We start from the raw sequence: 16,221 nt of genomic DNA, 5'->3' as shown, positions 1-16,221 counted from the left end.
ATAAGGAGTCAGGCTTGCAACTTATATTTTAATCTTTCTTTAGAAGTACCAAGTCTCAGTTCTTCAATATTTAATACTTTTTAAAATTGATTTTCAGTGTTCAGAGTTAATCTTCAACTTCTCATACCATTAGCCCTCTTTAAGTTTTGTGAGTGAGAAAGGAAATGGAGAATTTCAAGACAGGGCTAAGAGTTTGCACGGACTAGAGATTAATATGCATTTTGAACAACTTCAAAATATAATGAACCAATAAACAGCTCTAGGAAAAAAAAAAAAAAGAAAGAAAACCACGGTATTTTCATCCAACACCAGCAAACAAATAACTATATTTGATCCTATAACGACCTGCACTGTTCCCTCAATAGTCATGATGACTATTCACAATGCGTGCACATCTACTTCATCACTATTTTATTTATCAGAATGGAGGAAATTTAAGAGAATAATCACTAGAAAATAATAAAATATCCTGGGGAAAAAAATCAAGCCAGAGAATAAGATTCTGGGTTTCTATTTTGTGATAATATACCTTCAGAAATGATTTCATGGCTTAATTTGAAAATGGATACAATCCAAGTGAACAGATACATTTCCTCTTTCTCTACAGCCAGAAACACATTATCTTTTTAAATAAGAAAGAGTATCCATTTCTTTCTCTTTTCTGCCTATCCTCACAGAGGGGAATAAGAGGGGAAAAAACAGATGGCAAAGAATAACACCCCTCTTTTCCATTTGCAAAGGGTGCCTCTTCCACCAATACTACAACATGCAGCTGCATCGGTATCTACGCTACTTTCTTAGCTTCTCAAAGAATTCCTGCATTTCATATTAATTTTCTACAATGATGACAGTTGACAAGCAACATAAAAAGTTTTTCTGAGTCCTTTAACACATCAAGTATGCTACAGGCATAAAAGGCTCAAAAAAGAATTAGAAGATAACAACACAAAAGCTTCCCCAAAGCCTGGCTAAAGAGCAGTAGCCACATCAGAAGCCTACGTTGGAGCAGGCTCCTGGCCTATGGACACATGGAGAGAGAAGCTCATGCTGGTGATGGTTTGCTGGCAGGACTTGTGACCCCACAGGTGACCCATGGTAGAGCAGCCTAGCTACTGGAACTTGAAGGCAAAACTGTAGTTTTATGGTAAAAAACATCACACCAGCCTTCAAGAGATCTACGCTTACGTTCACACTTTTTTTACTGCTTGCTCTGTGGCCCTTGGTTAAGTCATGTTTGTGTTTCAACTTGACAGGTTTAATGGAATATCTAACATTAATATGTCATAAAGCTAACGGTGACTTGATGGAAGACAATAGTACAAGCAAAGATCCCTGCCCTGTTTAGGATTAGGCAACATGAAGTCTACTCACAGACTGATAACAGTAACTCATGAGACAGAAAGAAGAACTCATGCTCAAATATTGTTTCCCATCACAGAAGACTGAGTGATAGAGAAAGCAGGGAGTATCTCATTCAGTGAGTCCTGATTATTTATTGTTAAAACCCCTTTTTTGTGAAAAGGGCTTGTAAATCTTGAGTTCTGGGGAAAACCTTACTCATTTGAAAAGTGTCACCATTACAACTGAGGCATTAAGCATTTTCAGAATTTGTTTAATACTTAGCTAACAACTACTGATTAAATATTTGAATAGGCAGCCAATATTACACGTTTCCAAACTATGAGTGTTTAGCTAAAAAAATATTCTGTTGCTTCACATACATTGAGAGTTTTGTGCTGATCTGGAAAGAAAACAGTGTGATATCTCACCTGCATCACTGAGGCTTATGGATGTTTTACTCTGCTTTTATTGCCAGGATTAGGTTTTCAACAAAGGCTTTCACTGTATTGTTTGCAAACCAGACATAGCAAGAACACACTTTTCCCAAGGAAGAGTGGTAAACAGGCAACGCTTCAGTTCATGTGAAAGGCATGACTTACCTTGTGAAAGTTCCTGAAATATGCTGCCTTCTCATCTGGAAATTTTTCTAGCCTCCTGGGTCCTTTACTGGAAGCCTTCTTGAAAACCAACCAACAACGCCTAAAAATCTGTGAACAAAATCAATGGATTCTATTAGTTTTTCTTTAAAGCTGGACAGTATTACAAATATATTCAGTTACAGAACTGAAGAAATTACAGAACTTAGGAAGAAATTTTAAAATGACAGTGTCTTACTTTAAGAGTCGGGAAAATCCTGGGAGCATCAATTATTTCTATATAAGTATACCAATTTGTCTATTTATATATACTGATTTCCAATTATTTGTAAACTTTTTTGCTTCAATTTCTGCCATTGCTGCCAAAATTCACAATTCCTGAGATGCAAGTAAATCCATGAACTTTGAATATGAAAAGCTGTAAGGCTTTTGTAAGGCTTATTGTAAGGCTGTCATTGGAGAAATTTCTTCAAGAAATCACCCCACACATTTCTAGCTTTCACATTCATCTGTCCTCTTTTTCTACGAGAGGATTCATCCACTGAGAAGCATTCATTGCAGCTTTTAACAGAACACAGTAATCACATTTAGCATCATTGTGTGCACAGAAAACACAAGGTTGAAGTAAGAACTAATATGACCATTTCTGGACAATAACATCTAGTTCTCTCAGTTCAATGACAAACTTTCTAAGGAAAAAGTATGCAGATTAGTAAACTTTGGGAATATGTAGTGAAAAATTAAAATCTTCCCAAAAATTTTAACAAGAAACACACTAGATTTTGCTTAAAATGCATTTTTAAAAAACAAGAGGACTCTATTAGACCACCTACCAAGTATTCTGATCATATTGCCATAGCCAGAATTTTTAAACAAGAATTGAATTATCAAATAATCATACATTTGCAGTTCAAAGAGAATCTGATTAATGACAACCCTCTAGACTATATTATGCAAGTGAGAGATTGGATATCAATCTAGTTTTATAATCTATGACAGCAGTTCACTTCATTCTTCTCTCCAGTACTTGGACAGCTTTATAAACAATACCATATGTAATTTTATGTTATTAATTCAGGAATACATTGAAAAAAGTCCCAAACATAATACTACTTAATGATTCCACTGGTGATATGTGCCTTAATTCAGTGTAAATTCTACAAAAATTAATGACACAGCACAAGAAATTTTATATAGTACACAATACTATTAAATTTAGATCAACCATACCTCCGTTGCCAAAATAATAAATTATTTAAAAACCCAAGGAAATTACAGCAGGCAGAGTTTTCCCCTCAGTCTACTGTCTAAACTGAGTACAAGCAGAAAATGTAGTGTCATTAAAATTATTAAGCTTAATTAACCACATTATGATATAATACTACTGACACTATCCTGTTGCCACTATCTAAGATGAATGTTATCAGTCAAAATCAATGTTTTATTTTAAAGCCCTACCATTGGGCTACAGTATCAATATGTTTAATTATGAAGACTCTTAGAAGAAAACATGGTATGCAATTAAATCTTCTGCAAGTATACTTCTTACAAAGTCTTCTGTACAACTTTTAGGCTTTTTCTATTAAGGTCATAGTGGCATCTGTACAACTGTACTGTCTGTCTCAGAAACTACTTCACCTATCCTGAGGGAAAGCAAAGACAATATATTTCCTGAAAAAAAATGACATTGCACTTTGGGACATCATAAACCATCTTTATTAGATAGTACTTCCTTCAAATAACATCTTGGCAGTGTTGCAACTTGACTTTACCAAAAATACAACACTGCTCCCACAGTTATTCCTCGATTAAACCTATTTATTCTACACAATTTTGTAGTGTGAAAAGCTCCACACACAAAGATATAGAATATTCACCCTATTTTGACCTTACTAAAAAACAGTAGCACCAAAGAATATGTCCGAAAGGGACATATTTATTCATTTAATAAAAGTGTCACTTTTAATAATACTCCTGGCCCTTCTGGGATCTTGGGTGGATTTTTTAGTCTATGTGTAGTTTCAGTTCATTTCTCTTCCTCTGAGGAAAGTTTTTTCCTAAGTTCTTTATCAAGGTAAAAACCACTAGCTTAATTTCAAGTGTTTTCTCCATTTCCTTATTTTCATTATGTGCCTTTAATGTCTCACAGTCCTCAAAAAATTCTCTTTAGAAAAACCAGACCAACCTAAGTCATCATCTGTGGTGGTGGGTTTTAGCATAGCCATGAAACCTGCATTTTACAGACGACCTGAATTTTTGACAGCTGGTGACAATGAAACTGATACTTAGTGTTGATTAACAGAAGTTTTTCAAAGGTTGGTGAGGGGTTTTTTTGGTTTTTCTTTGTGTGTTTGTGTGTTTGTGGTTTTTAAAATATATTTTTATACATGCATAAATGTATATATGGGAGAGTCATATTTTGTTGCAACGAGAAGTATCAGTTAGATCCAGTACATTAGAAATATCCCCCAAAAAAGGCAAACTTGACATCATAGTCATGGAGTCAGATCTCTCCCTGTGAGGATGAGAACACTTTCTAGATCAAAGGTCAACTAATGCATACTCCAAAGCACTTCCTTTAGTGACAAATGAGCAGGTTCAGACAAATGATGGATTCAGTCTTTTTTTCCACTGGATATCAATTTGGGACAGTGTGAAAGTGAGTTTGAGGTTTTGCAGATAAGCTGATGAAATTCTAAAGGAAGGGTTTGACCTCCTTATTACTGGGTACTACCATCAAATGCCAGGGTTCGATGCTAGTTATCTCTAAGGATGCTCCTGATCAGGCCTTCTCACACATTTCAGAACTGAGATGAATTCAAAGGCTTTAGCACACAGACTGCATGAATGAGCAGCATTTGCTTTTAAAGAACGCTGAATAGCAAGTGGAGAGAAACATAAGTTTGTCCTTTAGACTGCAACTGCTTCAATTGATTGGCATCTGTTTTTTCCAGACCTTTAAGAAGAGGAGAGATCTGAAGAATGAACTGGTCCGAAGAGGACTCCTGATATTCTATGTACATATGCCAAGATACTTCCTTGCATTTGGATTTTATTTTTTGCAACCTAATTTTAAAGCTGATATAAACATATAGTTCCATTGCATTTCAGCAGCATTCTACCATTTTATGCCAACAGACACTTTGTATCTTAGTGTTTGAAAAAGCATTAGCATATGAATTTACCTATAAATATGAATAAATAGGTGCAGATGTGAGCACACAGCAAACAAACATTTGCCTTTCATAAGGCACCTCATTGTTATACGGAAGCCTATTCAATTATTCACAAACTGTGAGATACTCTTTTATCCCTGGCCTACTTTAGGATGCCATTGGCTGTAATCAAAACTTCTGAAAGACTTCTAAAGTCCTCAGATAATTGGGGAAGCCATTGTGAGAGAAATCGGCATCAGCCCTTTCAGAACTGAGAGAATTAGAACCACTCACTGTGTTGTCTCCATAATACTTAGTATTTCCTGTGAGACTGTTTTCCACATGTTTTCCACATGTGCTTAGTTGAAGAAATGCCAAATATTTGATCATTTAATCAGGGTTACATCCTTGGATAAGCACTCACTGTTCAAAAGATATGATTTTGAAATTCTGTGTCAGGCGCAAAAACCACGAAGTCTACCCCAAGCCATTGCATTTTTTACTGGAGAAATTCAGGAAGATGGCATTAAGTACATGCTCGGTTTACATTTTCTTTTATTACTGTATCAATTAGAAGGACAAAATTGTTCATTATAATCTTGAGAAGGATTCTATTGAAATTACCTGCAGAGCCTTAGGCATAGCAGAACCTCTTTAAAAAGCAGCCTTGCTATCTCAGTTTTACGAGTCGGGCAAAGCACAAAAAAAAAAAAAAAAAAAAAAAAACAAACAACCCAACCAAAAAAAAAAAACCCAACAAAACAAAAACCATCCTCCAGATTCTATTCACCAGGATGCTGTGCAATTATGGCAATAACTCTGCACACTTGTGGTCTGGTGAGAACTGATTAGGTTGCTCCTTGTGATAGCATGTGGGAATGATTTTGATTACAATGTACGAGCTGGCAGGGGAGAGAATCCTCATTTCTCAAGATGGACCCTGAGCAGCCTCATCTTGTTACTGAGAGGATTCCAGAACCTGGGACAATATGGCCTGATCACCTCCCACCAAATGATTTCTGAAATCTTTCCTGTCAGAAATCTGCCTTTGAATGCTGATGTATTTTTACTAATCTTCAGAGATCCTTTTTTTTTATATTTTACTTGAAACAGTGCAACAGAACAAATAATTATGAAATCACTGCACAATCTTATTTCAATACTTTTTTTTCTGCTTAATATAGTAAACTGTTCAGCTCACATCTCCAGCATGATCATATTTTTTAATATTCTTGACTAATATATGCAAAAATTTGCCCTCTGAATGGGCCATTACTTTTCATTTTCACATTATACAATTCTGTTTTATTGTTGACTGTTCATAACAAATCCATTAAAATATATATTGCAGGAAATCCACTGGCTAGATTTTTTTTTTTCAGAAAGAAGAAAATATTTTCCTCTTTTCTAAAATAATTTAAAATAATTGGTTTACAGTGGAAATCTTATGAATGGTTTTCCATTTTCCAGAGATTTCTAAGGCCTTTTCCTAGTCATTTACAATAAATGCTTTTGAGATTCATATTTCTTTTTATCCACAGCTGTAGAAAATAAAGCTTTCCCAGTCACTGCTAATATTTGGAGAAGGGCCTTTTTATTGACAAGTTTCCACACATTACTCCAGAAATTTCACACTTAAATAACCCAATAGAAATCAGAAACAAACAAAAATTCCCCCATGCTTTTTTTTTTTAATAAAGTTACAGCACTATAACCTTTTTTTCTAAAACACTTTAGATGCTCTGAAATCTCCCTGCACCTATCCAAAAGACAGTACAAATGGCAGCTTTCTTGGGTATATTGGAAAACCATCTAATTTTCTGCCACTAGCTGTAGAAACATTTGTCTCTTGAGAGAAACATCAATGAGTCAGCTCCTAATTACCAACAGAAACTATCACTGACCAGGACAGGCACTGAAGCATCACTCATGGAGCTTTTTGCTAGCATAACCCATCAAATTTTCTCCCAGGAAGACAATGACATAATAATATGCAGTTCTGCATTTACATCTCATTATCTGCAGGAAAGGCTAGTTGATTTCTCATTCCTGACTTGCCATGAGCATTGCTCTCCTGTTTGACAAGACAACATCCACAGTATATGCATTAAAAACACTAAAATATGCATGTGTTCAAGTTTACCTCACTAGTTATCTCCATTAAAAATGGATATTTCTATGGGGTATGTGAGAGAAATGCAGTTTGTTCTGAGATTAAAAAAAATTAGTCACAACTTAAAATATAGCATTCATAGCGAGAAAAATAAAAACAGTTGTCACAGTAAAGTCGTATTTAACCATTGTTTCGACACCCATCATTTTTTGATTCTGTGCATAATTTGGCTAAGGGAGAGGAGACAAGAGGTGACACCTTACTGCTTCAGTGAAACTAGACTTGTCACACATTCAAGGAAAACTTAGGAGAAATTGAAACACTGCTATCATCTGTAAAAAGGCCCAGGAGGAAAATGGGGATCCATACCTCAACCTAAAGAGCAAGTTACAGGATCTAAGCTACTGCTGAGTCAATCCGGAAAAAAAAAAAAAAAAAAAAAAAAAAAAAAAAAAAAAAAAAAAAAAAAAAAACCGAAACAAACAAAAAAAACAAACAAACAAAACAAACAAAAAACCAAACCAAAACAAAACAAAACAAAAAAGCTCTACAAACCAAAATAACTTACTGTTGCAATCCACTTACCTGAGCTCCCAACATTTGAACAGGTCTGATTTTGCTGTCTACCTTTTTAACAATAGAAATGGAATCCATTTCCCACTGCATTAATTAGGTGCATTTTGGGTGGCAAATTTGGATTCCTAGGAAGAAGCAAGAGAGAGAGGCAGAGCACTGCTGCACAGCACTGAGCTCCCAAATTAGCATCCAGGGTGCAGAATGGCAGGGAATTGAGGCCAGCTCCTGCTCATTTTCTACGCTGATGGGAACTCACCTATCTTCCAGCAGCAGGGATACTCCACAGCCATCTGATATCCAGCACCCAAACAGGAGAGGTGAAATTAAGCCGTAGCCCTGCACAGGAGCAAAAAGCCTACCTGCTCCTGTCAGCAGCTCTGGGGTGTGGGGCTGAGGCTTTACCGCAAGATACAATAAGCCTGGGTAGTTTCTGTTGTTTTTGTTGTGGTTTTTTTTGTTTTGTTTTGTTTTGTTTTTTTTTTAAATTGAGTTTAACGCTCCACCTGTTCTTCCCTATTTCAATGTATTTTCTTCAAATGTTACCAGACTATCTACCACAAAGCAACCAGGGTAAAAGCAAAGCTGTTTAAGCTGTAAAGTCAGGATTAAAGAAACCCCACAAATATATACCAAAAAAATTACTAGTAGTGCATTAAATGAGTAATATAGTCTGAAGTATGCTATGCATTCTATCCAGCAGAGAAACATTCCTCATCTATGATAACCTTGCATGTACCCTTGAGCTTCATTTCATCATACAAATTAGGGAGTAATGTTAAACTTCTAGTTTACAGAGCTTGGAGCATGACCTTCTGCAACAGTACAATTAGGTGTCAGATAATTTTAGTATCATAGTTCAAATCCTAAAATTTCTGATAGCATTTTTTATTACTAATATTTTGCACATTGCAAATCTGCTGGCATTTAAAGTTAGGAATTGAAGAAATAAAGAAACATCTGCTACAAACTGTTTCATCTAAGATTAGATCAATCCTTGTGGGCTTGATTGCAGTCTGACAATTAGGATGGTTAGAGAGAGATGATTAGGGCCAATTCACCCAGTTATAGTATACACACGTCATCTTTTCTGCTGCCATAACATGCCATTATGGATTCATATAGATGCTTATAATATATTATAATTAATGGTGTTACAGGCTATACATGTAATCCATAAAAGGATTTATTTTATTATTAGGGATTTATGTGAAATCAAAGTAAACCATAGCAATTTTCCAACTATTCCTCTACTAGCTAAACTACTCTGTGCTTCATGCAAACACATTAGTTATGGAATCCGAAGGCTTTTTATTTTTATGTGTTTAAAAGAGAGCAGAGGATAAATATCTGAAGAGATCTGCACCTTGTATTCCTGTGAGAAGTGTTACACGATTTCACCAATCCTTAAGCACCCATAGTTTAAAACTTCACCACTGCTGCTTTGTTTTGAAGTACCATCAGGGCAATTCAAGGGCAGAAGGACAGCCTACACAAATAACAGGCTGACTCCACAGCAGTCTGCAGGTCAGCAGAATTTATAACTTACATCTGAATTGATCTTATGGTTATTCAAAAAAAAAATCAGTTCCAGTAGTCATTTCTTATGGCTCTCTTCATCTCTGACTCAGTTTTGGAAGGACTAACTGCAGTGATCCTTTTGGAGGAAAAATAATACTGCTCACTTCATGTCTGGCCTCAGAGCTGATGACAAAAAAACTCCCTCAAAACCAGAAGAAAATTTTGGTTTCAACAGTTGTAGCACACATCCAGCAGAAAAATCCCAGAGCTTGCAATATATTAAAAAGAAATTATTATGCTCAAGAAATCTCAAGCATTTCACTGAGCTTAAGCTGAATGTGCAGCACCTACTTAAGAATAATTATGTACCCATGTATGTTGATATCTCCTCCTACACCTACTTTTCTCAATGTAATCAGAAAAAAATACCAGCAGAGAAAGTTATGGTTTTGCAATATTTTAATATTAAATTTGAGTAAGTTCTCAAACTGAACTGGAATAGCTACCTTACTTAACTCATCTGAAGGCTTTTTTTTAGCGGAAATCCCTCTTTTTAAAAAATGTTTTACTTTATTAGTTACAAGTAAACACAGTCCACTTGAATTTGAAAAACCACAAAGGACAGTTTGATATACTGCAATGCAAATCAATATTTAGAGAAGAAAACTAGGACCCCTTTATTTTTAATACTACAAATACACATAAAAATAATGGAAATATCATTATATTTCTTCTGAAGATGAACTTATTAAGCTGAAACATGGTATTTTTATGCATATTTTGTAGACAGTCATCAGTTCCTGAAAAAATTAAAGGTATTTAGTGTACCTACAAGGGAACTTAAAGCTAAGAAACAAACAAGCTATTGAGATAGAATTCTTATTTATGCCTGTTGAAAACAAAATTCAGACTGTTACACACAGGGTGAAATAACACATGCTGAAAGATGGTATCGATTAGCTCAGATCCTTAGTACTTTATGTTAGGAAGGAAGGGATTTGTGAACGTAGGTGTTAAGAAATCAAACACAGGCAACAGAGAACCTTAAAATAAAGCAGAGCTTCAGAACAAAACAGTAATCACAGACATCTGTTCTATACCACCAAGGGGAAAAACTCAAATAATTTTTACAGCTTCAATTTAGAGGGCTGCAAGCTCAAATTTATCTTCAGAATCCAAAATTATTCCTCAGGTTTACATCAGCTAGATTTTCTAACACATCATGGAATCATAGAGCAGTTTGGGTTGGAAGGGACCTTACAGATCATCTAGTTCCAACCCCTTTCCCCACACACACACTATGGGGGGGCAGGGACCCTTCCGCCTCGACCAGCATTCTCAAAGCCCCATCCTACCTGCCCTTGAACACTTCCAGGGATGGGGCACCCACAAATTTTCTGCCCCTGTGCCTCCCCATCCTCACAGTAAAGAATTTCTTCCTAATATCTAATCAAAACCTACTCTGAGTTTAAAGCCACTCCCCCTTTCCATATAATTTCATGCCCTTGTAAGACATCCAGCTCCATCTCTCGTGAAGGCCCTCTTGCCCTCTTTAGGTATTGGAAGGTTCTCTAAGGTCTCCCCAGAGCCTTCTCTCCTTCAAGCTGAATAACCTGAACTCTCAGCCTGTCTTCATAGGAGGTTGCTCCAGCCCTCTGATCATTTATCTTTTCTTTCCATTATTGCAGAGAAACCAATCTTAGGAAAGGCGTCAAAATCCTCAGAATACTGTTGTTTCTACTGATAAAATAAGCGAAAAGTTTGCTGTGAATGAGATTTAACATAGCTGAGCACAGCACTAAGTCTAAAGCACTTTTTTGTAAAGAAAAAACAATGAGAGCTGACTGTAAGTGCCTCTGTATATTTATGTAGGAGTATAATTTCTAACAGCAATTGATCTTCAGAGTAGAATAGGAAAGTTAGAGCCTTTTCTTTGACACATTTTGCCATTTCAGCATATATTTAGCAAACCTTGCAAACACAGCCACACTGATGTAAATGGGTGAAAGCTCACTGTGATCTGTAAACGACTCTTAAATGCCTGGTCAGACCCCCTGGCACACAGGCATGCATGAAGTGTTTGCATCATGTTTATACAGTGAGACTAAATGTTGTTCCAATGCCAGTGTAGAAAAAAAGCTCTTCACACATATTTTGATACACCGTACCATGGAATAGGAACAGATTTTTAAAATGGCATTTATCTGTGGCATATTCAATAAAACTCTGAAATACCAGGTTGCATGACTCAATAGTGTTGGTTTCCTACAAATCAAATTAATCCCTTTATTTTTTTTTTTTAATGTAGTTAGAAATTCCACTTTGAATCCCCTTTAAGTACTATGACATGGCCACTAGATTTTATGGAGAAAATAATTTTACATAGAAAATAAAGTATTCTGCAAAATGAAGGCTGCAGCATGGTTTGAGCAGGACCATGCAAATAGTTCAAGAGGATGTCTAATTTGAGCACTGTTTTTCTGGCATTTGATCACCTGCAGTACTGTAACCTATAGGTTAAATTTCCTCCTGACAAAGAATCCTAGTTATAAGAGATGCTACCATGCCCCAAAGACCTGCATTACTTCTTACGCTTAAATTAACTGAAGGGGAGGAAGACGAATTCACATCTTGTGGTAAATGGAAATAGTTAAAAGCTCAGAGTTAGCAGCAATCCTCTGCCACAGAAATTAAATGAATACTAAAAGGGAATAATTCACTGAAATTTCCTGCAATATTTATGCACAGAATTACCTGGAAATAAAAGACAAACAAAAATCAAACCAAACACCCAATAAAAACCCAACCAGCACTTGCTCTGGGTGTTGTAACTTTCAGATGAATGAAGACAGAAAGATACACATTTAAAACCCTGCTTCATTTGTATAAGTTATTTGCTTTCTGCCACTCTTGTGCTACTTATTTTACTTATTATTTTCAGAAAATCTCTGCTTAAAGATGTTACCTGTCTGCTATTACAATGCATCAGTATTGTTACGAAAAAAAGATGTAATCCAAAGCAAGAAAAGGATGAGAAAACAAATGCTTTTACACACAACTAAGAGGATTTGGAAGAAAATGCTATAGCCCTTAGCTCTTGTAACCACCAACACCAGTTCTGTTCAGCTTTTGTTGCAACAGCAAATTTTTAACAGATAAAAACAGCTTTTACTCAAAGAAAAATAGCATGAAATAGCTTCCCTCAGAACACAAATGCAGCTGGTATGTTACATTCTCAGACAGTAGGTCCTATGGGGAAATAGCTACTACAGGGGATTAGGAACCACGTTCTTATGACCCCAGGGAATTAAAGCAGAGGAAAAGCAGATGGTTTCCAAACCTAAACTTCCTAAATCCAAAAGACAACTCTGAATTCCCTGCTTTGTACCTGTGAGAGGTCTCCAAAAAATCTACCCTGAATTGTTTGAGAGGTTCACCCAAAATGTATTCAGGTGAATCCAGAGGCCATGTTTTAGTGTGCTTTGGCTCAGACCCAAACTAGTAACACTCAAGGCCTCATAGATCAAACATTAATTTTTTTTTTTGTTAAAGGAGTTATGGTCATCCCACTAAGCTAATATTATCCAAGAGGAAAAAACCTCTCAAAACAACTTTCCCACCCCTCCCCCTACTTTTATTGGTTATCATCAGCATTCCAGAACTTGCACGAACTAAGACTGTCCTTCTACAATTATTTCCTATGGGCAGAAGAAAATTATTAGTCTACCCACTGATGCTATTTATTTTTATAGTCTCATCAGCCACTGAGAAATAGAAAGCACATTGATTTTCTGTGCTCTGAGGACCACCTGAGAGCATGAGAGGGTGGAAGAGGAAAAAAAAAAAAAGTTGTAGCATTTGTGGTCAAATTTAAGAGAGTACAAACATCTAGCATGTTGGTTCAAGTGTAGCTAAGACAAGCATCTTTTCTCACTTGAAGTATTAAAAGTGCATATAGGACAACAGCAGAAAGTTGTGCTGCTCTCTTCTCATTTCCTGACACCACTGAGATGGTCACAGATAAACGATATAAAGCTGTAAGGCGCAGTCTAATAGAAAAGAGACACAGGGTGGTAATGCCGTGTACTCAGTAATATTCTACCAGAAGCAGCATCTGGTTTTGCAGCAATAATTTCTATCTTAGTTGTCTTAGTAAGAAGTTAGAAGCCTTAGAAAGAGTTTAAGACTGAAAACATAGGTAGCTTGTTACAGATACAGCTTTATTATATAGTGACAGCAATGAGCAAACTCCCAAACCACAGCAAGTCAGGTTCTTGTTAATCCCCCTTTCCATGTAAAAATTCAGCAGAAAACTATGGTTACAATATAAAATATGCAGTTTTTATGGAAAATACCCAGTATGATTAATAGAATGATTACCTTTATTAATAACCACTCTGAGTAAGAACATGCTATGAATCATGAACTACAAAAAAATTTGCCAAATTCTGTATGATACAGAATTCTGTAAATTCAGATACTGTGAGAGAATGGCCAAACAACTTTATTATATATTTTTAGTCTTAGAACAGCTAAATAAACAAAGTATTATGACTAACACTTAGCATCTTTAAGAATTTATGGTAGCTTTTGACTAGGTCACCACAGTTGCTGTCTTACATATCAAGAGTCCACAGAAAGTGCACCTTCTTGACTGATTTGATTTAGAATAAAGTCACAGTGAGAACTCCAAAATGATTTTCAGAACCTTAGAATTAAAGATTCTGATTTGGAGGTGGGGTAGGGAGGAGAGACAAGGAAGTATTCAGTGTAAAATTGAATAAAATAATATTGGAAATCTCAGTCATCCTCACTGAACAATTCAGAGTCTGAGAAGTATTTTATATTAGGTATATATTTACATTATCTATATATCAGATAATTCATGCTGACAGCAGCAGATAAATTCTGTCTGCATATTAATCAACACCTCCTATGGCCATTCCCCAAGAGATATATATCATAAATAGGTTTCTAAAATCACAGTTATATTTCTAGTATCTCAGAAATTAATCCAAGCAACTCTTCGTATCTGGTCAGTAAAACTCTTGCCTTGATACAGACAGATCTAAGTCCAGCACTGCAGAGCATCAGTTGCTACACATTCCTTTTTGCTTTAAAGTGTGCACTTAAATGACCCAGCTTGCATACCAACTGAAGGAAAGATAGGTAAGGCTTGGGCATAGATGAATGAGAGAAAATGTGCAAGTCACTGAGCTCTGCCTCCTTCAGCTGCAGAGAGCCATGCAAAAGGTTCCTCCTACTCCTGTACTCATCATACAATTCATATTTAAGGAGATATTTGAAGTGTGACAGTTTTTCTTCTTGCCCTTATGGTACAGGATTGAAATAATTTCCCTTCTGAGGAGTCACAAGGAGAGAAAGTACTGGACATTTCACATTCATGGGTCTTTTTCATAGGGACTCTGTGGCAAATACATAGCCACTGTGTTTGGTGAGAGTTTTTATTGTGATTTAATTTATGAGCCTTGTCTCAGAGCAAATTCTAATTCTTGCAGCTAACATCTGCATGAAATGATTTTTGCCTTTTACTTGAAATCCCTTGTTGCAGTACATTCCACTACTGGCTTTTGTATTTTTAACATAAAATGTAAGGAATCTATCAGCAGAGAGCTCCTCAGGTGAAGACATGTTAGTTGAATGCAGCATTCACCAGTGAACTCACAGCACCAGGTCGCAGCACGACAGCCATCATGACACTCAGCAGTTGAGGATGCTGCACCATCTTACTTTTTGATGGCAGAGGCTTTTGTTCTATTTTTCTTTAGGGAGATCTAGGTCTATTCTTCTCAGCACACAATATGTAATTCCTCCTTTGGCTCATCTACCTTTCAAATTAACAAGCCCCTGGTTCCTACTGTTTTCCCTATGGTCTCCTTAAGTCTGCCCTGCTGGACTTTTAAATATCTTTCAGTAATCACTTTAAATTAGTAGAGTCTTGGTTTATGACAGATTTAGGCTCTAAGACTTCATAAATTAATAAAGTATTACATAAATGGAGAAGGTTTATAATGGAAGATCAGCCCTATTTACAGTGATTTTTTTAACTTGTTCACAGAATTCTACCTCTCTCTTTAGTTCCTTTCATGCTGTTATTTCTATTGTTGCATACAACAGGAATTCCTTTCTTTTGTGAACTGTCCCCATTCTTTTATTATTAGCAGCACAGCAACCGAAGAATATTATTAGCATTAGTAATTGCCTCACAGGATATGTTCCACCAGATACACTGTGCAATGCCATGGAGGAGTCTGTCTGATTCTTTCTACACATGCAGCTGAAGTTTCCTACACTTAATCATTAGCAAACATCATCCTACAATACTTGTTTTAGTGTAATGTGCTTTAAAACAATTTGTACATCTGTTTGTCGCTTCTATTCTTGTTCCTGAATTCTGCAGAAGCTAAAATGTAGTTTTCAATAGTACAAACTTTGAAAGACAAGAAGTCTATGGGGGTTTTCCTTTTTTCAAAACTTGGTCTTTTTGGGAAGTAATAGCAGAGTTGACTACATGGTTTTCATGTCTTATTTATATGAAACTTTTCCAGACATCTTTTGCAGATGAAGGGCTTGCTCAAAAGGGAGTGAGAGTAATATTCTCATTGACCACAGGCAGAAACCAGAAGAAAAGGGCAATGATCTATTTCACAAAACTGAGCCAAGCTTGGCTTCAAAATACTGTCATTAAGTCGGGTGGCCAGAATTACTCTTAACAGGTCTACATAAATATTTTCCTGGTTTCTTTTCAGATTTTTCTTTTTTGATCACTGCTAACAAAAAATTCACAATCAAAACACAGTAGAGAATTAGGAGAAAAATGTTTTTACAAGATATACCTATACAGATAAATACTAGAGCTGATCTTTGGGACAAATTCTTCCTATAGGCACAGTATTAATAT

General features: G+C 36.0%; 1 protein-coding gene across 1 annotated transcript in view; it reads right to left on the bottom strand.

The window, feature by feature from the left end:
* Positions 1-16,221, bottom strand: part of DOK6 (docking protein 6) — a 253,368-nt gene that overhangs the window by 155,181 nt on the left and 81,966 nt on the right. The window contains exon 2 of the mRNA XM_066184309.1: positions 1,941-2,048. Coding sequence (XP_066040406.1) covers positions 1,941-2,048 — 108 coding nt within the window. The remainder of the gene's footprint in view (positions 1-1,940; positions 2,049-16,221) is intronic.

This window comes from Chamaea fasciata, unplaced genomic scaffold (genome assembly GCF_029207755.1).
Source record: "Chamaea fasciata isolate MVZ Bird 193981 ecotype frontalis unplaced genomic scaffold, bChaFas1.0.hap1 SCAF_1, whole genome shotgun sequence".
Lineage (NCBI taxonomy): Eukaryota > Metazoa > Chordata > Aves > Passeriformes > Sylviidae > Chamaea > Chamaea fasciata.
The sequence above is the reverse complement of the archived record's forward strand: the minus strand, read 5'-3'. Positions and strand labels throughout refer to the sequence as shown.